At 38.9% G+C, this 22,747-nt stretch overlaps 1 protein-coding gene across 2 annotated transcripts in view; it reads left to right on the forward strand.

Moving 5' to 3' along the window:
- The first annotated feature begins 8,404 nt into the window (after positions 1–8,404).
- LOC126297612 (uncharacterized) overlaps positions 8,405–22,747 on the forward strand; it is a 229,024-nt gene continuing 214,681 nt past the window's right edge. The window contains exon 1 of one of the 2 annotated variants that reach the window (XM_049988617.1): positions 8,405–8,804. In XM_049988617.1, the coding sequence (XP_049844574.1) occupies positions 8,662–8,804 (143 nt within the window). In that variant the 5' untranslated portion in view covers positions 8,405–8,661. The remainder of the gene's footprint in view (positions 8,805–22,747) is intronic. The other variant, XM_049988618.1, reaches the window with a different exon arrangement.

Raw genomic sequence — 22,747 nt, forward strand, 5'->3', positions numbered from 1 at the left:
TGCAGACATCTTCACAAAGCTGATATCAGCAGCGTCGCACAGTATGCCGCTCAACATGGTCAAGAGCTTGGAAGATAGAGGTTGTTGGCAGTGGCACAACACTGCTAGCTGACAGCAAACCTCACCTTTCCGTTTTCACAGTGTTGGCATGATGATCCATTTTGTAGTGTGTGCAGCATGGTGACGAAAAGAAAGAGTCGCCATTCTCTTCAAGGTCACCATTTTAGGCGATGCCAGGTACCACCAAGAATATGCTTCAGAAAGTCTCCTCCCACGATTGGTCCTGAAATATCAGCAACCACAAAAGTCAAAGTAGGGGAAAACCCATCATCATATACCAGCCTCAGCATTTTCTTCCCAAACTTGGAATATATGAATTGTTAGCGGCTGTCAACATAGAAACGCCAGAGGATCGGCGAAACTCATTTTTCCTCTATAGACCACTCTGATTTACTACCCAGTATCCACAAGGAAACGAACTCCTGACGCTTTGTCTGTGATGAATAATCTTGCGGAGCCATCAACTTCTGATACCATAGGACTCTTGTTGAATGGTAGGCACTCTGTATAATTCGGACGAGCATGTACGGCTACTGGCACTCGGCAGCAGTGTTTGGTTACACATATGGTTGGGTGCATTGTCTTGTAGTTTTGCCTAAACGCCGTGGTACCAGCACCACGACCTGTGGCCTGCAGCAGAGTCCCATTCGTTACTGCCCACAATGCCTCCTTTCCTCGCAGGCCGCAAATTAAACCTGGCCAATTCATTGACCATTTTATCCATAAACGGCTCGGGTGCCGAAACACTCTTTGTATACTGTGAAACTAGCGAGTCGGGGCTCGTTGAAGCCGTCACTGCTTGCATGCACGATACAGGGCTGTCATTCATAACTTAACTCATGATGGAACTCGAATTACTGTTAGACAGGCAGTCGCTTCAGAATCCACCTACGCGCCAATTCACCCACACAGAGTTCAGGAAAAACACACAGATCCACAATCTGCTGGAGTCGCGATTCCAGCGGTAAAAGAAAATGCTGCAGCACAGTTTCTGTAGATAACGTCATCAAGTTCTTCAGTTAAACTTAGTTCAAGCTGGGAAATAATCAAAGTAAACTGACCAGCATCTGAGATAACACCGCACAACCGGAAAATGGCTTCCACCTGCATAAGCCAAAGTTGTGCTCTTATATATCACAAGGCTTAAACCAGAGGCTCAGACGATTCTGTAGAGAGCTGGGGTGCAAATTTCTCGACCTCCGCTATCGGGTGGAGAAATGTAGGGTCCCCCTGAATAGGTCAGGCGTGCACTACACGCGGCTACAAGGGTAGCGGAGTATGTGTGGAGTGCACATGGGGGTTTTTTACGTTAGAGAATACCCTCCCTGGGCCCGACAAGACACCTCCTAAGACGCGGCAAGGTAGGAGTAGGCAAAATGCAGCAGGGAATAACAATATTAATGTGCTAATAGTAAACTGCAGGAGCGTCTATAGAAAGGTCCCAGAAGTGCTCTCATTAATAAACGGTCACAACGCCCATATAGTACTAGGAACAGAAAGTTGGCTGAAACCAGACGTAAACAGTAATGAAATCCTAAACTCAGACTGGAATATATACCACAGAGGCAGGCTGGACAGTGAAGGGGGAGGCGTGTTTATAGCGATAAGAAGTGCAATAGCATCGAAGGAAATTGATGGAGATCCGAAATGTGAAATGATTTGGGTGAAGGTCACGGTTAAAGCAGGCTCAGACATGGTAATTGGATGTCTCTATAGGCCTCTGGGTTCAGCAGCTGTTGTGGCTGAGCACCTGAAGAATAAAGTGGAAAATATTTCGAGTAGATTTCCCCACCATGTTATACTTCTGGGTGGAGATTTTAATTTGGCGGATATAGACTGGGAGACTCAAGCGTTCGTGGCAGGGACAAAGAATCCATTGAAATTTTTTTGAAATGCTTTATCTGAAAACTACCTTGACCAGTTAAACAGAGAACCGACTCGTGGCAAAAATATATTAGACCTTCTGGTGACAAACAGACCTGAACTATTTGAAACAGTTAATGCAGAACAGGAAATCAACGATCATAAAGCGGTTACTGCAGCGATTATTTCAGCAGTAAATAGAAATATTAAAAAATGTAGGAAGATTTTTCTGTTTAGCAAAAGTGACAATAAGCGGATTACAGACTACCTGACGGCTCAACACAGAAGTTTTGTCTCAAGGACAGATAGTGTTGAGGATCAGTGGACAAATTTCAAAACCATCTTACAATAGGCGTTAGATGAGTATGTGCCAAGCAAGATCGTAAGAGATGGAAAAGAGCCACCGTGGTACAACAACCGAGTTAGAAAACTGCTGCGGAAGCAAAGGGAACTTCACAGCAAAAATAAACATAGCCAAAGCCCTGGAGACAAACAAAAATTACGCGAAGCGAAATGTAGTGTGAGGAGGGCTACGCGACAGGTGTTCAATGAATTCGAAAGTAAAGTTCTATGTACTGACTTGGCTGAAAATCCTAAGAAATTTTGGTCTTATGTCAAACCGGTAGGTGGATAAAAACAAAATGTCCAGACTCTCTGTGACCAAAATGGTACTGAAACAGAGGATGACAGACTAAAGGCCGAAATACTTAATGTCTTCTTTCAAAGCAGTTTCACAGAGGAAGACTGCACTGTAGTTCCTTCTCTAGATTGTCGCACAGATGACAAAATGGTAGATATCAAAATAGACGACAGAGGGATAGAGAAACAATTAAAATCGCTCAAAAGAGGAAAGGCCGCTGGACCTGATGGGATACCAGTTCGATTTTACACAGAGTACGCGAAGGAACTTGCCCCCCTTCTTGCAGCAGTGTACCGTAGGTCTCTAGAAGAGCGTAGCGTCCCAAAGGATTGGAAAAGGGCACAGGTCATCCCCGTTTTCAAGAAGGGATGTCGAACAGATGTGCAGAACTATAGACCTATATCTCTAACGTCGATCAGTTGTAGAATTTTGCAACACGTATTATGTTCGAGTATAATGACTTTTCTGGAGACTAGAAATCTAGTCTGTAGGAATCAGCATGGGTTTCGAAAAAGACGGTCGTGTGAAACCCTGCTCACGCTATTCGTCCACGAGACTCAGAGGGCCATAGACACGGGTTCACAGGTAGATGCCGTGTTTCTCGACTTCCGCAGGGCGTTCGATACAGTTCCCCACAGTCGTTTAATGAACAAAGTAAGAGCATATGGACTATCAGACCAATTGTGTGATTGGATTGAGGGGTTCCTAGATAACATAACGCAGCATGTCATTCTCAATGGAGAGAAGTCTTCCAAAGTAAGAGTGATTTCAGGTGTGCCACAGGGGAGTGTCATAGGACCGTTGCTATTCACAATGTACATAAATGACCTGGTGGATGACATCGGAAGTTCACTGAGGCTTTTTGGGGATGATGCTGTGGTGTATCGAGAGGTTGTAAGAATAGAAAATTGCACTGAAATGCAGGAGGATCTGCAGCATTCGCTGCATCTACCTGTGAACCCGTGTCTATGGCCCTCTGAGTCTCGTGGACGAATAGCGTGAGCAGGGTTTCACACGACCGTCTTTTTCGAAACCCATGCTGATTCCTACAGACTAGATTTCTAGTCTCCAGAAAAGTCATGGTGCAGGGAATGGCAATTGAAACTCAATGTAGACAAGTGTAATGTGCTGTGAATGCATAGAAAGATAGATACCTTATCATTTAGCTACAAAATAGCTGGTCAGCAACTGGAAGCAGTTAATTCCATAAATTATCTGGGAGTAGGCATTAGGAGTGATTTAAAATGGAATGATCATATAAAGTTGATCGTCGGTAAAGCAGATGAAGACTGAGATTCATTGGAAGAATCCTAAGGAAATGCAATCCGAAAACAAAGGAAGTAGGTTACAGTACGCTTGTTCGCCCACTGCTTGAATACTGCTCAGCAGTGTGGGATCTGTACCAGATAGGGTTGATAGAAGAAATAGAGAAGATCCAGTGGAGAGCAGCGCGCTTCATTACAGGATCATTTAGTAATCGCGAAAGCGTTACGGAGATGATAGATAAACTCCAGTGGAAGACTGTGCAGGAGAGACGCTCAGTAGCTAGGTACGGGCTTTTGTTAAAGTTTCGAGAACATACCTTCACCGAAGAGTCAAGCAGTATATTGCTCCCTCCTACGTATATCTTGTGAAGAGACCACGAGGATAAAATCAGAGAGATTAGAGCCCACACAGAATCATACCGACAGTCCTTCTTTCCACGAACAATACGAGACTGGAATAGAAGGGAGAACCGATAGAGGTACTCAGGGTACCCTCCGCCACACACCGTCAGGTGGCTTGCGGAGTATGGATGTAGATGTAGATGTAGAAGGACGGAATTTTTATGTTGCAGATTCTGTTACCATTGTTGTTGTTTGGAGGTGGGTCTTGGAACTGCAGCAGATGGCGGTGGTACAACACTACTACTTGACAGCAAACCTCAACATTATGTTTTAACTATGTTGGTGTGAGGATCTATTGTATAGTGTGTGCAGCATGATGACAAAAAGGAGTCGTCATTCGGTTCAGGGTCACTACTTTAGGTGATACCAATATCTCACCCTTTAATGAACTAGCTTCTTAATATGAACACTTTTTATATTTCTCCATAGCACACAGCAGCATGATATCCAGAACATATTAGAACAACAAGAGAGAGACCAAGGACTTAATAATTAAAAACCCATAAAAACAAAGTGCCCTTTTACACTCTTGGGGCAAGGATGGTTTGCACCTTAACTGCTGTCCTCAACTTTATCGGTTCTTAATGTGTCCACCACAGTATAATTATCTTTTTAGGCTCATGGCTCCTTGTATAACACAAAAAATACTTGTATGTGAATAGCAAATTTCAACACATTATCAACTGATAGTGACGTTAAGATTCCTGGCAACAGGAAGGAGCTACAAAGATTCAGAATTTTCTACTGTAATTTCGAAAGAAGCATTGAGTGAAATTACACCCAACATTTGTGTAGCCATGTACACTGTCCTGGAATATGGTTTCATGAAAGCAAGTAAAGTGTTTCACGTAGATTCTGACAATTTATGTATAATTATTTACAGTTTAGACGTGTTTGAAGCACAGTGTATTCTTAAAAATTATATACGTTGCCAGTGAGCTATAGTTTAATTTGTTTCAGGGTCAGGATTTCAAATTCCCTGCCCGAAGTCTACCAACAACCTGGTAAAGACTTTTGCACCAGAATATAAAAATCCCTTCTGAACTGTAGATAGGGATTCATAGTTCATCTGGAAAGGTTTTCTTCAAGTATTGTGGCAGTGAATTCTACAGTTCACTCTTGTTCTGCACTCCATATTATTTTAGGAAATAAAACAAGCATAATTACCCCTGTATCCCTGAAGACACTGTTCCAAGGTCTTCCCTCATCAGCTAACACACTATTCTGACTGTACTGTTCTTATAGAACAAATAGGGTCTAATTTTTTTAGCTACTCTGTCACATAAGATTGTGCCATAGGACAGTACAGACTAGAGGAGGGTCTGACATGTGGGTCACCGGTTTTGATCAAGTCTTGCAAGGATGTTCTATATTGAAAATAGAGAGAGACACATGTTTCGGCGTTTTGCTAGACACTCCGTAGTTTTTGAAAAAATGGCTAGATCAAAATCAATGACAGAAACTCGTATTTTCGGAATGAAACCTCGAAAGAATGTCTAAAAACAAACATTTTTATTGGTATTATATTGGGTCTGAAGTTAGTAATGTTCAATTTATTAACGTTTTTGTGTTTTCACGCAATAATTTGGGCATCCATCATTCAATATGTCTAACAGATCTGTAGTCAGGGCATTACAATACCAAACTGCTAGTCCATGTTCGATTCTTGGTCGTGGCAGTTTTCTTCATTAGACTTTTCTGGTGTATCTGATAATATTCTAATAATCGTAATACTTTGCCTTTTTTTTAAATAAAACATTGGGAGGTGTGAGCAATAATCAAGTAAGTATATATTTAATGTATTGACAGTTATGTTCACCGTGACACACACAACAAAAATAAATCTAAAGTATATTACTGCATAGTCCTAACTGATCATCTATTTGTGACGGTTCTTAAAATCAGTGAGGTGAAACCTATCATAGACAAGTAAATATTTCTCACACCATGCGCAACACAAGCACAAAATTTCATTGCATTGACATGTTTTCCAGTACATTGTTGATGGGAAACATATCTAATTCACGTTGCAAGAAATAGATCTGTAAGATATCAATTTGGATGAACACCAAGCACATAAAAGCATATCTTGAAAGATAGGCATGGGAAACTCGTTGTGGACCAATGCATGAATTTTGATACCATCCACCCTATATTTAATTCTCTCCTCTGCTATGATGTCGTATGATTTTGAAGTTGTGTGATGAATTTGTTTACATCTCATAAAAGTAAACGTCACTCGGTTGACCAAAAGTGGCACATTTTGGTGCTATCACTTTCACGTTGGAAGTCACTTGATCATCACCATCTACGAAAGTCTTATGAAGCACATCGTGCATTGTGATGAAAATAGCTCTCAATACATTATACAGGGTATTTCCACAAGAGAGTGCAAAAATATTACAGGACATAGAGAATGCTCCACTGAACGATTTGAGATAGTGAATCTGGGGTCGGAGACGCCAACTCAAGGAGATATTGAAGTAAATTTGTCTAGCATTACTGTTTTCTATCTTATTTAGAACTAACATGCACAGAAGTTTATACATACCATGCTGTTTATTTTTCATGTACATCGTTTATTTGCTGCAAGGAAACAAAGAGGATGAGCCTGATTACCAGGAAGTATCTTTTTTTTTTACTTTACTTGTCCATAAGATGGAACTGTTGTATCGTATTTACGTTGTCCCATGACAGAATGTGATGTGAATCAACGACAGACCCATTCATTACTCAGGGAGATTCGGAGACGTAGAGTCCAATACGATGGAGCAGTACTGGTACAGTATTTCCTGGTCGCTGGGTTAGAAGGGGAGGTCCTATTTCATGGCCTGCGAGGTCACCTGACCTGTCCTATGAGGATATCTAAAGTCACTTGCGTATGAGACCCCATTGGATACAGAGATGTAATTAGTTGTCAGAATTGTAGCTGCCTATGATGTGATTTGAAACACACCAGGGAGCGTCAGAAACTTGTTGGCCGATGTCATGCTTGCGTTGAGGTTGATGGCCCTCAGTTTCCTCACGTTTTGCAATACACAGTACAAACGGTACGTTCCTATGTGTCAATCATGACAGTTGCAGTTAACTAATGTAAATAAAAAAGTACACAGTAATGTTCATTTTATTCCTATTATCTCCTGAAGCTGGCTTATCGGACCCCAGGTTCCCAACCTCAAATTGCTCAGTGGAGCATCCTTGACCTGTTAAATTTTTGCACACTCTTACAGAAACACCCTATATGTACTTCTTTGGTTATTAATCACCCCTCCCGATGTTCTACTTCCAAAAAATCAAAGTATAGAAATCTGATTATTAGAATATTATTAGATACACCAGAAAAGTCGAACCAAAAAATGCAACGACCAAGAAACAGACATGGACCAGCGGTTTGGTATTGTAGTGCCATGACTACTCGACTATCGACATCACTCTGGTAGACACATTGAATGATGGACACCAAAGCTATAGCATGAAAACACAAAACCTTAATAACTCCAACATTATTAAATTTGCACCCAATATTACACTAATAAAAATGTTTGTTTTGAGACGATCTTTTCATGCATAACACTGAAAATACAATTTTCCGTCATCAATTTTGACCTCGATATTTTTCCAAAAACTAGGAAATGTCTAGCAAAGCACTGAAACACATGTCTCTTTTTTATTTTTAATATAGAACGTCCTTGCAAGACTTGATCAAAATTGGTGGCCCACATGTCAGACCCCCTCCCTGTGAATAAAAGTATGCTAGCAATCCCCTGGAGCCAGATCGAATTTATTTCGTTACCTTGCTTAGGTCTTTGGAGTAAACAGCCCGCAATGGATTTATTTATTTCATTGGCGTTTCCCAGTTTGCTCTAGGGTCAACGTCTTGTAATTTCTCTATTAAAGAATTATAAACAGCTGCCTTCTTATCTCTATCACTGTATTCCCTGCTCTTAATTTCCACGAACATGTATGACTCCTACACTTTTCGATAAATTCGGCAATGACCCCCAAGAATGCTGACATGAATCTTGCTCTTTAAACTTCACTATACACACACGCACGAGAAACACTGCACTGAACAAACAGCTGACTCAAACACGTTCTGCGTGTCAGATTTGCGACTACCTACTGTCCGTACGCTCCAAATTGTCTGCGCACATGTGTGTTATCTGAACCCATAGATTTGTGCAACTTCGCTCAAAACTGCCACTCCAACTCCCAGGTTTGCTCACATCACATACCTGCGCAAATCGTCTGTCCACGCGCAACTATCTGTCTCTGCGGGTGTGGGAAGCGCAATCAGACATTTATTCAGACAGATCGTTACGTGTAGCGGACCCTTGTTTTGACATCTTGACACCGTATCGACCAAGTAGAAATGACTAGTGTCGACTATCACGACTTCTTTGCCGTGCGAAGTTTGAATTTGAAACGGTAATGGCGCGTAGTGTGATTTCAGGAAAAAGTGGTATAGTAATGGAAGGTGATGAAAGCGAGGATGAAATTTTTGTAGGGCGTCTGCAGAAGAAGGAGCTTTTGAAACTCCGTGTTGCAGGGAATAAAATACCTACAGCGTGCAGGTATGACTGTCTGCTGTTGCTAATATTGCCTTTCGTGCTGCTGAGTCTGTCACTCCAGTGCCAGATGAAATAATTTTATACTCAGTGTATATGTATTTAGGCCCGTCACTAGCGAATACGTACGACTGGAAATAGTGTATGCGTTTTATAATTTCATTTCCTTGTAATATGTCATCGGATATTTGCTTTCCAAATTTTTCGTATAATATGTGTATAGAAATAACTGTTTATTGACGATAGATTTAGAGACATCTTGCGTAGTTAAAGAGCAAACTAACCCAATATTTACATTGGACATTGTTGTTACTTCAGCGAAAAGTAAAGAATTTGTGCAGTTTCAGTCACATACATAAGACAAATGGAGAAAGACCGTGTAAGTCGTGTGGGCATAAGTATGTGACTTGCTCCGTTTCCATCTTCATCCATTTGCCAACAACATTAAATCTCAGCGTTAATCCTGTCTGCTTGCTGCGATGTGATGTGTGAAATCACGGGACCTCATTTGTGCGCAAGCTGTCGTTATGGACTTCACAATTGTATCAAAAAACAGTATTAATCAACAATGGAGCACCACACACACACACACACACACACACACACACATATACAGTGAATGTATCCTGTTGTGACATTGAAATGGCGTATGAGGACATAATAAAACGGAAGAAATTGAGTGATAGTACCCGATTTCCCCTAATCAAAAGTGATCATAGCAAATATGTGTGGAATTCATGCAGGGGTTTATTTACATTAGGTTCATATTCACCACATACCTCTAATGTAGTGGGGAAAAGACTCGAAAATATTCATACTATAGGCTGAGAAATTGTGGACAGTTGCAAATCCAGAAATGCATTTAACGAGGCACACAAATGTATGCAGGAAAACACTGCAGTCTGTAGTAGTTATGAGTAGGTTAATAAAATATAAAATTTTGGTTCAGTTTAAGAAATCAATCTCTATTGTAGACATACATTAACTGTATTAAGGTGACCCATCTGTTGCAGTGGGTAGGAAATTCACAATGTAATAGTAATTGGATCCGATTGTGAGATTTAGTATTACATTCACCTTAAGGGCTGGAGCAAACTTCTAGTTGCATCATCGCACTATCCACGAGGATCATCCAATCTGTTAACTGAGAACCCTGAAAAACTGCTAGAAAAGCGTAGCTTCTACACTTGTTTCCTGATTTTTGTGTTAGATGATATAGGCAGATAGATATTCATACCACTTCAATTTCACTTATAGTACATTACTTATCTTTTCATCATCAGCCAGGGCTGATGTGTGCATATTCCTAATTACTCTGACATATCTGACACAGGCAGACAGCATCAAAAACAAGAAACACTCATACGTAAGGCCAAATATCCCAATTTCTGCACAGATGAGCCCAGTGTATATTCACTGGTTTACAATTGACACTTGAGAAGAAAGGGCTGAAAAACTATACCAATGTAACAGCAAGATACCAAGATCTGGCAGTTTGCCCAAATTTTCTGGTCTTTCATTCTCGTGATTGGTGAAATTTTCTTAGCATTTATGATAATGAGTCTTCCTATGGTAAAACATATATTTGGTCATCATCAATTGTTGTGAACAAGACATTAAAGTGAAACCTTCCTTCATCTTTCAAGACAGTTTGTTACTTTGCAAATAATGTTATAACATGTTTAAATACATGCCTACTGCTATGAATATATGAACTGTAAAACTGTCAAGCAGCAGGGGTGGCACCTAGCTTGGCATTACACATCGTCCTTATACAGCATAGAGAAGTGAGAGGCAGGGGTGTAGAGATACACACTACTGCCACTTGCTCACACACCAGAACTCACTTGAAAGTGGCTTCACAGCTGTGTGTGTTGTTGAGGAGAATCCAAAATGAAAATATTGTAATTCAACAAATGACAGCCAGTTTGACAGGTTGTTGTCATTCAGAAAATTTTAGGTGTCGGCCCCATTGAAACTTTTAATCAGTGTTTATTATTATTAGCAGCAAATGTTCCCATTGGAGAACAGTAAACAGGCAACTGCCATTCTTTCTCAAGGTTCTTCTTATTTTTCCAATATTTTTTCATGTTCTCTCCAAAGACCTCCTTTCTTTTTTCAATCCACTTTGGTTCTATCTCTGGAGTAAGCTTCCACTTATCAGTTTTGCTTCTGAATGTATCTATGCCTGATGTGTTTGTTACATCAATTTTTACTTTTGCCAAATCCTTCTTAACTTCAGTTATCCAGGGTATTGATGCTGTAAGTGATGTCACATAGTCCAGTTGACGTTTAGTTAGTTTGTTTCCAGATAATATGTCTAAGTGTTCATAGAATTTCATTCATCAATTTTGATGTTTGACACTTTTTTCTGTTGTCTCAATGATTTGCAGTCTGTATTCATCTTGTGTGTGAATCATGGTTCCAGAATTTTTCTAATCTTTCTCTCTACTTCCTAATTTCTTGTAAATCTAATTTTCCATTAAATGAGAGTGTTTCACTTTCATATGTGACTGTTGGTTTGGTTACTCTGTTGTAGTGTCTGATTTTAGTGCCTATTGACAGGCATTTTTTGTTATACAAATTTGGAACAAGTCTGGGCACTTTGATTTTCTGCAGTCTGTTTTTTGTGCTATTTTTTCAACTTATGTTGGTTCAGTAGTTTCATTGAGGTACCTAGTGTTTGTAATTGATTTCACCGTAATTTATTTTAAGTTTCAGAATATCCAACTTTGAATACATGAATTCAGTCTTCTCAGAGGAGCTTTGCAGGCCAGTCTCCTCTGTGCATCCTTTGAGTCTCTGTTTGTTTTACTTCTTTTTGTTCACTGTTGATGAGAATTGCTAAGTCATCTGCAAACACTAAATATGAAACATTCAATTTTCCGTGACCTCATCTTTGTTCAGTTGCCTTCCAAAAGTTTTGTTTTCTTAGTTCTATTTCCAATTCTTTCATTACTTTGTCTAAAACTGTTGAATAATGGTGGTGGTGTCCCATCTCCTTGTCTTACTCCTGTTTTAACTGAGCTTGGTTCCAAAATTCCATCTATGAATTTAAATTTTGAATTGGTTTTTGTCAGTGTTTGTTTGATCATTGTTTATAATAATAGTTTAATTTCTTTGGTGGTTGTAGACTCTTTCATTGTAATATTAGAAAACTGGATTGGAAATAAAGACCTGGATCAAATTCAATAGTGTTTGTGAAACACATGTCAAAGTGTGTTTTCTTGTGTAGTTGTTACAGTGTTCTATTGAGAACTGTCACCTCAATTAAAATTATATGATGAATCACATAACACTTGTGGGCTTAACATGGCTTTTATAATACACAGTTTATGCTTTTGATATGTAATAAATATATTAATAGGTCAATCTTTCGTCAGTGAGATGTATTAATAGGTCAACCTTTTGTCAATAAGATCACTTATGCAGTTCGGTATGTAAATTTTAATTACTTAAAAATTCCTTTGTGGCATTATAAACTAGCACATTTTGTGACTTACATTGAGAAGTTACACTTACAGAAAATAGTGTGTGATACCTCTGGTGAAACCGGTTATTTTTATTTTGTTGTTTCATACAGCAGTGATATAATGAATTGTTTTATAGGTACTTTTAGTCAGCAAAGACAGCTGTTTACCCAACTGAAGAACTTCTAGGATCTAAACACCTAAGATTCCGTGTAGAATGAAGAACTGGGGCTTAGACATCATGAGAATTGCCTGCTTAGCAATTACAACTGGCCATACAGGACAAGTTGGATATGATGATCATTCCACAGAGCCATAGTGAGGAGATCATTCAGGTTCTGGAGGGTGTCAGAGCAACAAAGATACATAACTGATTTGCCACTTTACCTTCCACACATCCTAAAAGAGATGCAGTTTATCATTAATAAAAAGTTACTAAAAATGTTTAAGTGCATGCATATGAAAGTGCGAAAGATAATCCCTAGGATATTACTTTTGAGTGGTTAGTGTGTGCTGCTGTTCATGCTGAAAAAATATCATAGCTACAGATGTCAAGGATATGTGCTTAATGGGTTAAACATTTTGCATGAAAGCAGATGAAATGTAGCAAAAATGAAATGAAAATGAATGACCCAGTGCAGGAAACTTTTTTCTTCTAAGAATCTTTCATATCTATCAGCAGTACTGGTGTATTGCCTCAAGAAGGTGATTACTGGCTAGCAACTGTTTCCCATAATTTATAGTTTGATAATGTGAATTTTCCTTTTTATGCACTTTACATGACAGAGATGTATGAATGTTGGCATATGTACTTTGTAACATATTTTTTGGAATGTTGTTCAAGTAGCTCAGTGTAAGGTGGCCACGTAAAAGATAACCATTTTACCCAGATGTGAGATTCAGTAATCTTTGTTGGGAAAAGCTTTGAGTTCATAATGTTCTGACTGCCAAAATGTGTCTCAACAGTATTGAACACCATAACAAAATTGATAAAATTCATCCTAGACTTTCATTTGGAACTTGCTATTATCCACATTCATTTTGCATACAGACACACCTTGTGTTTATTGATATACTGTCATCTGAAGAACTGATTCAGGGGACATATTAGGAAGGAGCTAACACCAAAGCTGTGTCTGATTCAGGAATTCTGGCATAAATTGGTTTATTTTATGGAAATCCCTCAGGATATGCGTGTGCATGAATGATTAGTGTGTGACATAAGCTTTGCTTATGGGCTAAGGTGGATGGCACCAAGAACTATAATCTACTGACTGGAAAAAATTGTTGCATAAGGCCATTAAGATGAAAGGAAATTCTGATAATACTAGAGTTTTTAAGTGGATTCAACAAACCTGTGTTGCAGAAATATAACAGCACCCTCCCCACAAATATAATGCAGGAGATAATGGAACTTAATTTATAGAGAACAGTAGTGAGATTCACATGTCTTTCAGTGGGATTGCAGAAGTCTCCGATTCCACCCGTCTGCTTTGACCCACGATGTCATCAATATAGCGGAAATGGCTATTCTAGGCATCTCCAATACACACATCAACAAACACGAAAATACGTATAAATAAGACAATAACATCTTCCTCCAAAAATATGATTGAACAAATGGGACAACTGTGGGAGATTGGGGGTTTTAGGTTGGGGACAAGCTAAACATAACAGTAAAAAACACAACACAATCCCAAAACACACAAAATGATGAACAAAAAAAGTTACAAAATCTACAGGAATTTGACACTTACCTTGACCTATATAGGTAAACCAAAACGTTTTCGTAAGTAAAAATGAATATAGGCACGAAATACGTTTAGATGATAGGTTAACTCCCAACAAAATTTCTCATGAACATCGTTTGGTTGCAGGTGACCAGTGGTCCTGAAAAATCATGCACAGCAAGTGTAAAGGTATTAACAAAAAGAAACAAATTATTTTTTGAACTAAATAGTTACATAATTTTGTAATCATTTAGAAAAAAATGTTCCACATTACAGATTAAATAAAATGGAAACCCACTGATGATAGCACAGTGGTGCAGAAACACGTTTGAGTACTTGAAAAAACGGTGTTGTGCATAACTGGCAGACCTCACATCCTACAATTACTGTTCATGTCTATGGTGTAGAATAATAACTGCTATTACTCACAGCTGGCAGCAATTATTATTCTACAACCTGTATTACAGTACGTAAGGTGGTTGTTGCTGCTGCTGCTAGTGTTGTGGTTATCATCTTCAGTTTGAAGACTGGTTTGATGCAAAAAGCAGTGGTTTATTTAATACAATACAATGACTGGCTTCCAGGAAGGCAACTTCTGCAGCCACCTCAACCACACACATGAGAAAATCTCCAAACTGCTAGCATGGTGCAGTTGCCCATGCAGCATAGCCCCTGCCACTGGGTACATACCTCCATTTCTTTTGGCAGAAAATGTTTCCATTCTTGGTTTTTTATGCAAAATTATACACTTCATGTATGTATTTTGTCAGATATTTGTACCTCTCAACTGATTATTATGATTGCCTGTATTCACTGCTTTTGCACAAATGCTGGAAATATTGGTGTTGCAGCTATGATAAGAATATATATGTATTAAAGCAGGACCATCATATGGGATCATTATGGCCAAGAATATGAAAAAGATTGGGGACTGTTCTATTATTCTTCAACTTCACAGTATTTTAAGTTACAACATTAATACTGTAGCAAACTTTGATTTTATAAACAAGGTGTGGGTAAAAAAGGTGAAATTAGACTGGAGTTAGAAGTGGTGAAATCAGTGCCATGCATAAAATATTTCTTAGGAAAATGATGTTTAAGAGCTGAAGTTGTGTGTGCTACATATGTTGTCAGCAATATCTAGTTTGGAGAAACATATTATCATAATTGCAATGCAAATACCTACATATTTATTGTAGTATTGCCACCTTTTTACTCTTGTTGACCATTTTGTTCTAAGGAAATTATTGAAACCTTACAACTGCAATGATAACATGGCTCTGCTAGAGGAGACTGCTGTGTTTTAATAGTGTGTTCTGTACATGTTATGACTATCATATTGTGCTCAATATAGTTACCCTTCCATGAGCAATGTATATTGTCTGCACTTGTAAATTTCAACTATTTTCTAATTTGTTACACAAATTTATTAGTGACTAAACAAAATTTCAAAATTCAACATTCTAAGTAGTTTCAAAGAATCAGTAAATTTTATCCTAGGTTATCTTGCTATAACAAAAACTAACTTGTTGGTGTCAACCTCAATTCTTAAAGGGAATATCTAATCCTTGTACCGTTACAGATCCAGAAATTAAGAGAGAATCAGGAACCATAGTGTGAAGATAAATGTTTATATTTAGTAAAATGTTCACCTGCCACATTGTATCTCCATTGTTTTCAGGTGTGGGTGAGGTAGTTACTATTGGAAAACACTTGGAAATTGTCGTGGCTGCTGTTATGTGATTGAAAGGTTCTGTGAATGGATGTGTTGGACTGCTAGGACACATGCTACAGATGTCAAAGATACCTCAGATACTATCATCTCCCGCAGATACTACCTATTCTGCAAGAAGTACATGACCTATCGCCACTTGTCAACTTGACTCTTGAGTGGTATGTCGATGGTAGGTCTAGAGGGCCTATAAAGTGAAGACAGAGGCCAGGGAGAACTCAGGATACTACACCCACCCCCAAAACAAGACAAATTTGAGGTGCTGTCTCCCACTGAAACTTGAACTGTGCCGGTGACACACATTTCACCCATTGAAAGTTGCTGGGTGTTATCAGGCACTTAAGGTTAGGGGTCTGGTAATCACCTGCAATTTGAATATATATTGTATAATGGTACCCACTAGTGAGATGGTACCAAGGAGTATGAAGGCTCACCTCATGCACTTATTGTGTGTGCCTGAGCGAATCATTTGACATATCGAACAGGTTGTGTTGGCAGACACTGAGGGAGCAAGGTGCAGCCATTTGCAGGTTGTGGATGTTGTTGGACTGGGAGGAACAATGCCTACTGTCTGGGATCAGAGTTCATACTTAGATCATTCCAGTGACTGGCAGAGAAGGTTTAACAGATCCACCTTACTCACAGAATATGAATGAAACTCGGGCTTATTGTGGCACCTGGTTCTGAGTTGTGTAGAGGGTTAGAACTGGAGACTCCTAAGGTTCTTTGGCAGACTGGACTGTGATGGCGTAAATATAAGCCATATTAATGAGAACTGTAAAGTCCCCATAAATGGCTCAGAGTTGCAATGCTGCACATCAGTGGCAGCTACACAGGTAGCTTAAAGTGTCTACTGAGATGTAAAAGAGAAATGTCTGTGATATTGCCTGAGCAAGACAAAGTGTTAAGGATGGGCATAAATGTATAATTGAATACATGCACAGGAAATCAGGCTAACCCTCAAATGTAAAAGCTTAGAGATAAGTGTTGCCATCTGTTGCTGGGTATAGAAACTATGAAATTAAAATTATGATATTGACATTGGTTTCACCCCTAAGCGATATTTAGGAGTGAGGCCAATGTCAGTTTTTATAGATGGCAACACTTACCTCTAAGCTTCATTTGAGGGTTAGCGCATTTTTCCCCTCACGTCTTCAATTGGGTCCTTCTGTTGAATACCAGACTTGCCTCTAGATGTAACAGGAAACTTGACTGTTATCTCTGCTCACTAGTACATATGTTCCCTGCTCATAGTCAACTTTGGGGAGACTTCACTCATCCGACAATAAATTTGGATAATTACTGTTTTGTAAATAGTAGATGTGAAAAAACAATATTAAATGTTTTCTGCCAAAACTACTTATGACATAGTTCAGAAGCCCACTCATGATGGTAATATACTGGGTGTAATGGATATAGTCCTGCCCACGTTGAGGATGTTGACATTGGAACTAGTATCAGTGACATATTGGTGACAATGGCCGTGGACACTTGTAGCAAAGTATATGTTAGGTAAACTAGACACAGAGATAATTGTATCATATCTCAAAAGGAACTCCTAATATTTCGCTCTAGGAAAAAGCATGTAGAGGAACTGAAGAGGAAATTCAGAAGAGTTGTTGACAAAGCACTAGATAGGTGTGTACCTATCCATGAGATGGATCCTCCATGATATACACTCCCTGTAAAGAAATTTATGAAGAAACAGTAACTACTTCTCAATAGGTTTAAAACAAAATGTAGGACTGTAGACAGATGGTAAATGAAACACTTCTGGGTTTCAAAAGAGCAGTGTGTAAAGCTTGTAATGACTACCATAACTGTATCTTATTGAATGTTCACTCACAAAATACAAAGTTAGTAATGTGTGAAGGCTGTTGTGGCAGCCAAATTTGTGTCAAGACACTTATGGATGGGATAGGAGTTGAAGTGGAGGGTAGCAAAGCAAAAATATAAATGCTGAACTTGGTATTCAAATGCTCCTTTACAAAGGAAAATCCAGTACTACTCTGATTTATTTCTTACACCACTGCAAAAATGAGAAGCATCTTTTTAGAACTGAGCAGACTTTCTTGGGCCTGACAAAATCTGTTAAAATGTATACAGATATTAAAACTGAGTTAACCCCTATTTTAACTGTGCCTAGTGATTGTAAGAAAGTGCTGGTCACACCCGCCTACAAGAAATGAATCTCAAAAAGAATGACCACGTCCATGCAAAACTAGGTGTTGATTCTGAAAATTTGTGATGTGAAATCCAACCAGCACTTTTTTCATGTTACATGCTGAAAGCCATCAATGAAGGCAGTCAGGTAGATGCAGTATTTCTTGACATTCAAAAAGCATTTGACTCTCTACCACGAAAATGCTTATTAACAAAAGAACAGACAAAACCATTTACCAAATGAGATTTGTGAGTTTATTGAGTTTCTTCATATGGAGGATGCAGCATAATTCTGTTGGGACCCTTACTGTTCATATTATATTTTAAAGATCTGGAAACAAAATTAATAGTAGCTGCAGACTTCTTGCAGATGCTGCGGTTATCTTTAATGAAGTTCTACCTAAAAAAAATGTTGCACAATACTGTTAGTCAGATCTTGATAATGTTTCAAAGCTCTGCAAAGATGAGTGACTTGCTTCAGAAGTTCAGAAAATTTAAAATGTGTATTTCACAAAATTAAAAAAAAAAGTATGCTGTGACTACAGTGTTAATGGACCACAGACGAATTTTCTTCTCTTCAAAAAATGTTACTAGTGGATCTGCTCTATGTCTACATCCATACTCTGCAAACCATGGTAGAAAATACTTCCCATTGCAACACATATTTAGATTTCTTTCTGTTCTGTTCATATATAATGTATGGAAAGAATGATTGCCTAAATGCCTCTGTTCATGCTGTAGTGGGTCTAATCTTGTCATTATTGCCCCTACATAGGGAATTGTAGTATATTTCCAAAGTTGTCAGTTACAATGGGTTATTGAAACCACAGTCTGTAGTAGACAACTCCTGTGGCACCTACCGCCTCCTAGTTGTGCAAGACTTGCTCATGCAGATGGGACTCTGGGTTGTCATTTGTCTCCCTAGCAGCTCGAGTGTCCCTATGGAACAACCTAAATTCAAATCTGCTCCTGATGAGACAGGTGTATCGTCAAGTAGTACCTACACCCACCTAACAAAGAGAGCTTGTTTGGTCAGTTTGCCTTAAAAAATAGTCTCATGATTAAAATAATGGGGCATTAGTTTGCACAACACTTTCATTGTTACTCAGAGAGCAGAGGGAACCTTGAAAAGGTCTCCCCTCTCTGTATTCACAAGGCATGGGAGAATATTGCTGGATCCTTAAAAAGTCTTTAAAAGACTTCGTAATGTTACAGTTCTAGTTCAAACTCCCATGTCAAACCATGTATCTAAGCTCTTGGGATGCAAGGCCTTAGGTGACTACCCTGTTGTGACTTAGTTGCACAACACCTATAACTTCTGTAAAGGTGTGGATTTCTGCTCCAGTATAATGGAGATGGGCCCTGAGGATTTAAGTGAAGAATAAAAACTATGGGTGTCACAAGTGCAGTACTATATGAGGAGTGTCTGTGGCACATTGGAAAGAAAACTGGATTGTTTATTTTTGCAGGTTATATCCGTATTAAGGTTGGACCATTTGTTCGTAACCCACTGTGATGCTTCAGGTGTCAAAGATTCAGACATACCAGTATGACATGTAACGGCAGAGCTACGTATGGAAATTATATAGGTTTATAATGAGGAAATAGAAATACTGATGGTGGAAGTTTTGAGATGCATATCCTTTGGTGAACCAAAAAAACATTTTGAAGATATGCAATTTCTGTTGTTTGCTACTTCTTTTGGTTCAACCCTTAAGAAGCTACTTGCCAAATGTGATGTCTCTACGTAAACTGAGACCCCAGATTCAAGTAAGATTACATACACTTGTCAGTGTACCTGTGGAGGGGTTGGGGGGAGGGGGGAAACTACACTTCAACCTGAAATCTGTAAAAGAGTGAATGGCCTTTCAGACCATGAGGCACAAATTTTAACACTAAAAGGTTTTTGTACTCAAACAAATGTAATGTGTAATTACAAACTACATAGGAAAGCTAATCCAACAGCAACAGACTCTTTTAAACCTCGTTAGGAATAAGAGTGGCAGGATGGTTATAGTGCTGATAACATAGATTACAAATATAATGCATTCCTTAACACATTTCTCATGCTCTTTGAAAGTTGCTTTCCATTAGAATGTTCTAAACAGGGTACTAGCAGTAAAAGGCAGCTTGGGTGGCTGACTAGTGAGATAAGGATATCATGCAGAAAAAAGTGGGAATTATATCAAAATGTTAGAAATAATCACAATCTAGCTACAGTAGCCCATTACAATCAGTACTGTAAGGTGTTAAAAAATGTTATAAGTAAGGAAAAGAGTATGTGATATGCAAATAGAAAAATTAAAACCATATGGTCAGTTGTGAAGGAATTGTCTGGTCAGCAGCACAAGGCTGAGGATATAACGTCAGTACATAGGAAAAATGTTTGTTACTGAAAAGTCAGATACATACATAGTATCTATTTAACAATCACTTTCTGGATGTAGCTGGTGAATTAAATAAAAACCTAGTTTCTACAGGGAATCATATGCCATTTTGAGACTGATATCTGAAATGCTCCTCTGTGATACTGACAAGGGGAGAATGAGTCAATAATTAAATCGCCGAAGAGTAAGGACTCTTATGGATGTGATGGGGTGTCTAGCACAATACTAAAGTACTGTGCTGCATTGAAGTACTCAGTAGTAAAGCCGCTTTATAAAAGGGGAGAAAGGAATAATTTTAGGCATATTTCTATGCCATCAGCGTTTGCTAAAATTATTGAAATGGCTATGTATGTAAGGATGACTGATCATTTCATTTCACGTAATTTGCTGTCAGGTGTACAGTTTGGTTTTAGAAGTGGTTTAACAACTGAAAATGCGATGTTCTCTTTGCTGCTTGAGGTACTGGATGCATTAAACAAAAGGTTTCGAACGCTGGGCATCTCTCTTGATTTAACTAAGGTGTTTGATTGTGTTGATCAGAAAATAATGCTCCGGGAGATGGACTATTATGGAGTATGGGGAGTAGCTCACAATAGGTTCACCTTTTACTCTTTGGAACAGACACAAAAGGTCGTTCTCCACAGTAATGAGAAATTGCTATAGTGTGGGGTCTGAGTGGTCACAATTCCATGTGGGGTGCCTCAAAGATCAGTGCTGGGACACACCTGCTCCTTATTTATAAAAATGATATGCCTTCTAGTGTTACAGATGATTCCACAATGTTTGTGTGTGCTAATGACCCAAGGTTGGTAGTAAAGGATGTTCTACATCTACACCCATACTCCGCAAGCCACCTGACGGTGTGTGGCGGAGGGTACCCTGAGTACCTCTATCGGTTCTCCCTTCTATTCCAGTCTCTTGTGTGCGATGTCTGCACTGTTTCAAATAGTGCAGTCCAAGACATAAGTTCATGGCTCGTAGAAAATAAATTAACACTAAATCACAATAAGACTCAGTTTTTACAGTCTCTAACACACAACTTAACAAAACCTGGTGTTTTTATTACACAGAATGGGCGTATGATTAGTGAGACTGAGACTGAACAGTGAAAGTTCTAGGTCAGATAGATAGTAAACTGTTGTGGAAAGTCCATGTTTGGGATCATGTTCAAAGACTTAATGCTGCCATTTTTACTAGTAGAACTGAAGTAAGTGATAATTTGACACAAATAGTAGTCTAATTTTCTTAGTTTCATTTGCTTATGACATATGGTATTACATTTCGAGATAACCCTTCTCATTCTCAAAGGGGAATGTTTGGTTCAGAAACGGCCGGTTTGGGCAGTAAGTGGTGCAAGTTCACTAATGTCTTGTCGACAGCTGTTTGATATATTCTTTACTGTTGTTTCTTGTTAACAATATCAGCGTATTCCTAAGAATTACCAGCTTTCACTCAGTTAATACTAGGCAGAAATACAGTCTGCAGTTGGATTGCACTTCCTTGACTCTTGTGCAAAAAGGCACGCAGTATTCTGCTGCATCCATTTTCAATAAGTTACCACAAGAATTCAGAAATTTTAGCAGTAATCCACACACTTTCAAACCTAATCTGAAGAGTTTCCTCATGGGTCACTCCTGTTAATCTGTTGAAGTTCCTTGAAAAAGTAAGCTGATTCCTGTGTTAAATTCTTAATTGCTTTTACGTGAACTTGTAGATTGATGGCTTTTTAGGATTTATGAACATTTTATTTTTTCCTGTTATTACATTTCTGTTGCAATTTCATGTATTGACATGTTCCATGACCATGGAGATTTGCTCTTCAATTTGGCCCTACAGAACTAGACATAAAAAATAAATAAATAACTTTCAGAAGCTGTCAATGGCAGCTTTGGAAACTCAGCTATGTACTGCGCTACACCCCATTAGCAGCCCACTGAGCTGTCCTCCTTACCCATGCAAGTAAGTCCTCCCATAAGTAAGAAAAAAGCCACACAGAAGTCGTTCAAAATCAAAGTGGCAACTAAATCTACAAATTGGTGAGCCCTCTTCCTTTTAAGTGGTGATTTTACTGTTGAGGATATTAGTATCGACATGGAGGAACCGGAGAGCCAAGCACTGTCTATCTCTCTGACCTTGCGGGTAAATCACCTCCACCAAGGGAGGAGGACAAGGACAACCATCGCTAACTGGTGTCCCCCATAGGGACTGCTCTATTATAGTGGAACTTAAATGGATACCAATCACATTTGGCAGAATTACAGTTCCAGGCTTAAGAGAGACTTCTACTTCTGCTTACAAGAAACTCATTTTGAAATCACCAGTACACCTGTATTAAGAGATTACCAGGCCTACAGGAACAACATTGTTAGTGGAGACAGGACTTAGGGTGGAGTGGCCATTTTCATTGATGGCAGATGCCACTCCGCTCCTGTCCTTTTCAGTGTGACCATACAAGCAGTTGCAGTGG

Source organism: Schistocerca gregaria, chromosome X (assembly GCF_023897955.1).
Source record: "Schistocerca gregaria isolate iqSchGreg1 chromosome X, iqSchGreg1.2, whole genome shotgun sequence".
Lineage (NCBI taxonomy): Eukaryota > Metazoa > Arthropoda > Insecta > Orthoptera > Acrididae > Schistocerca > Schistocerca gregaria.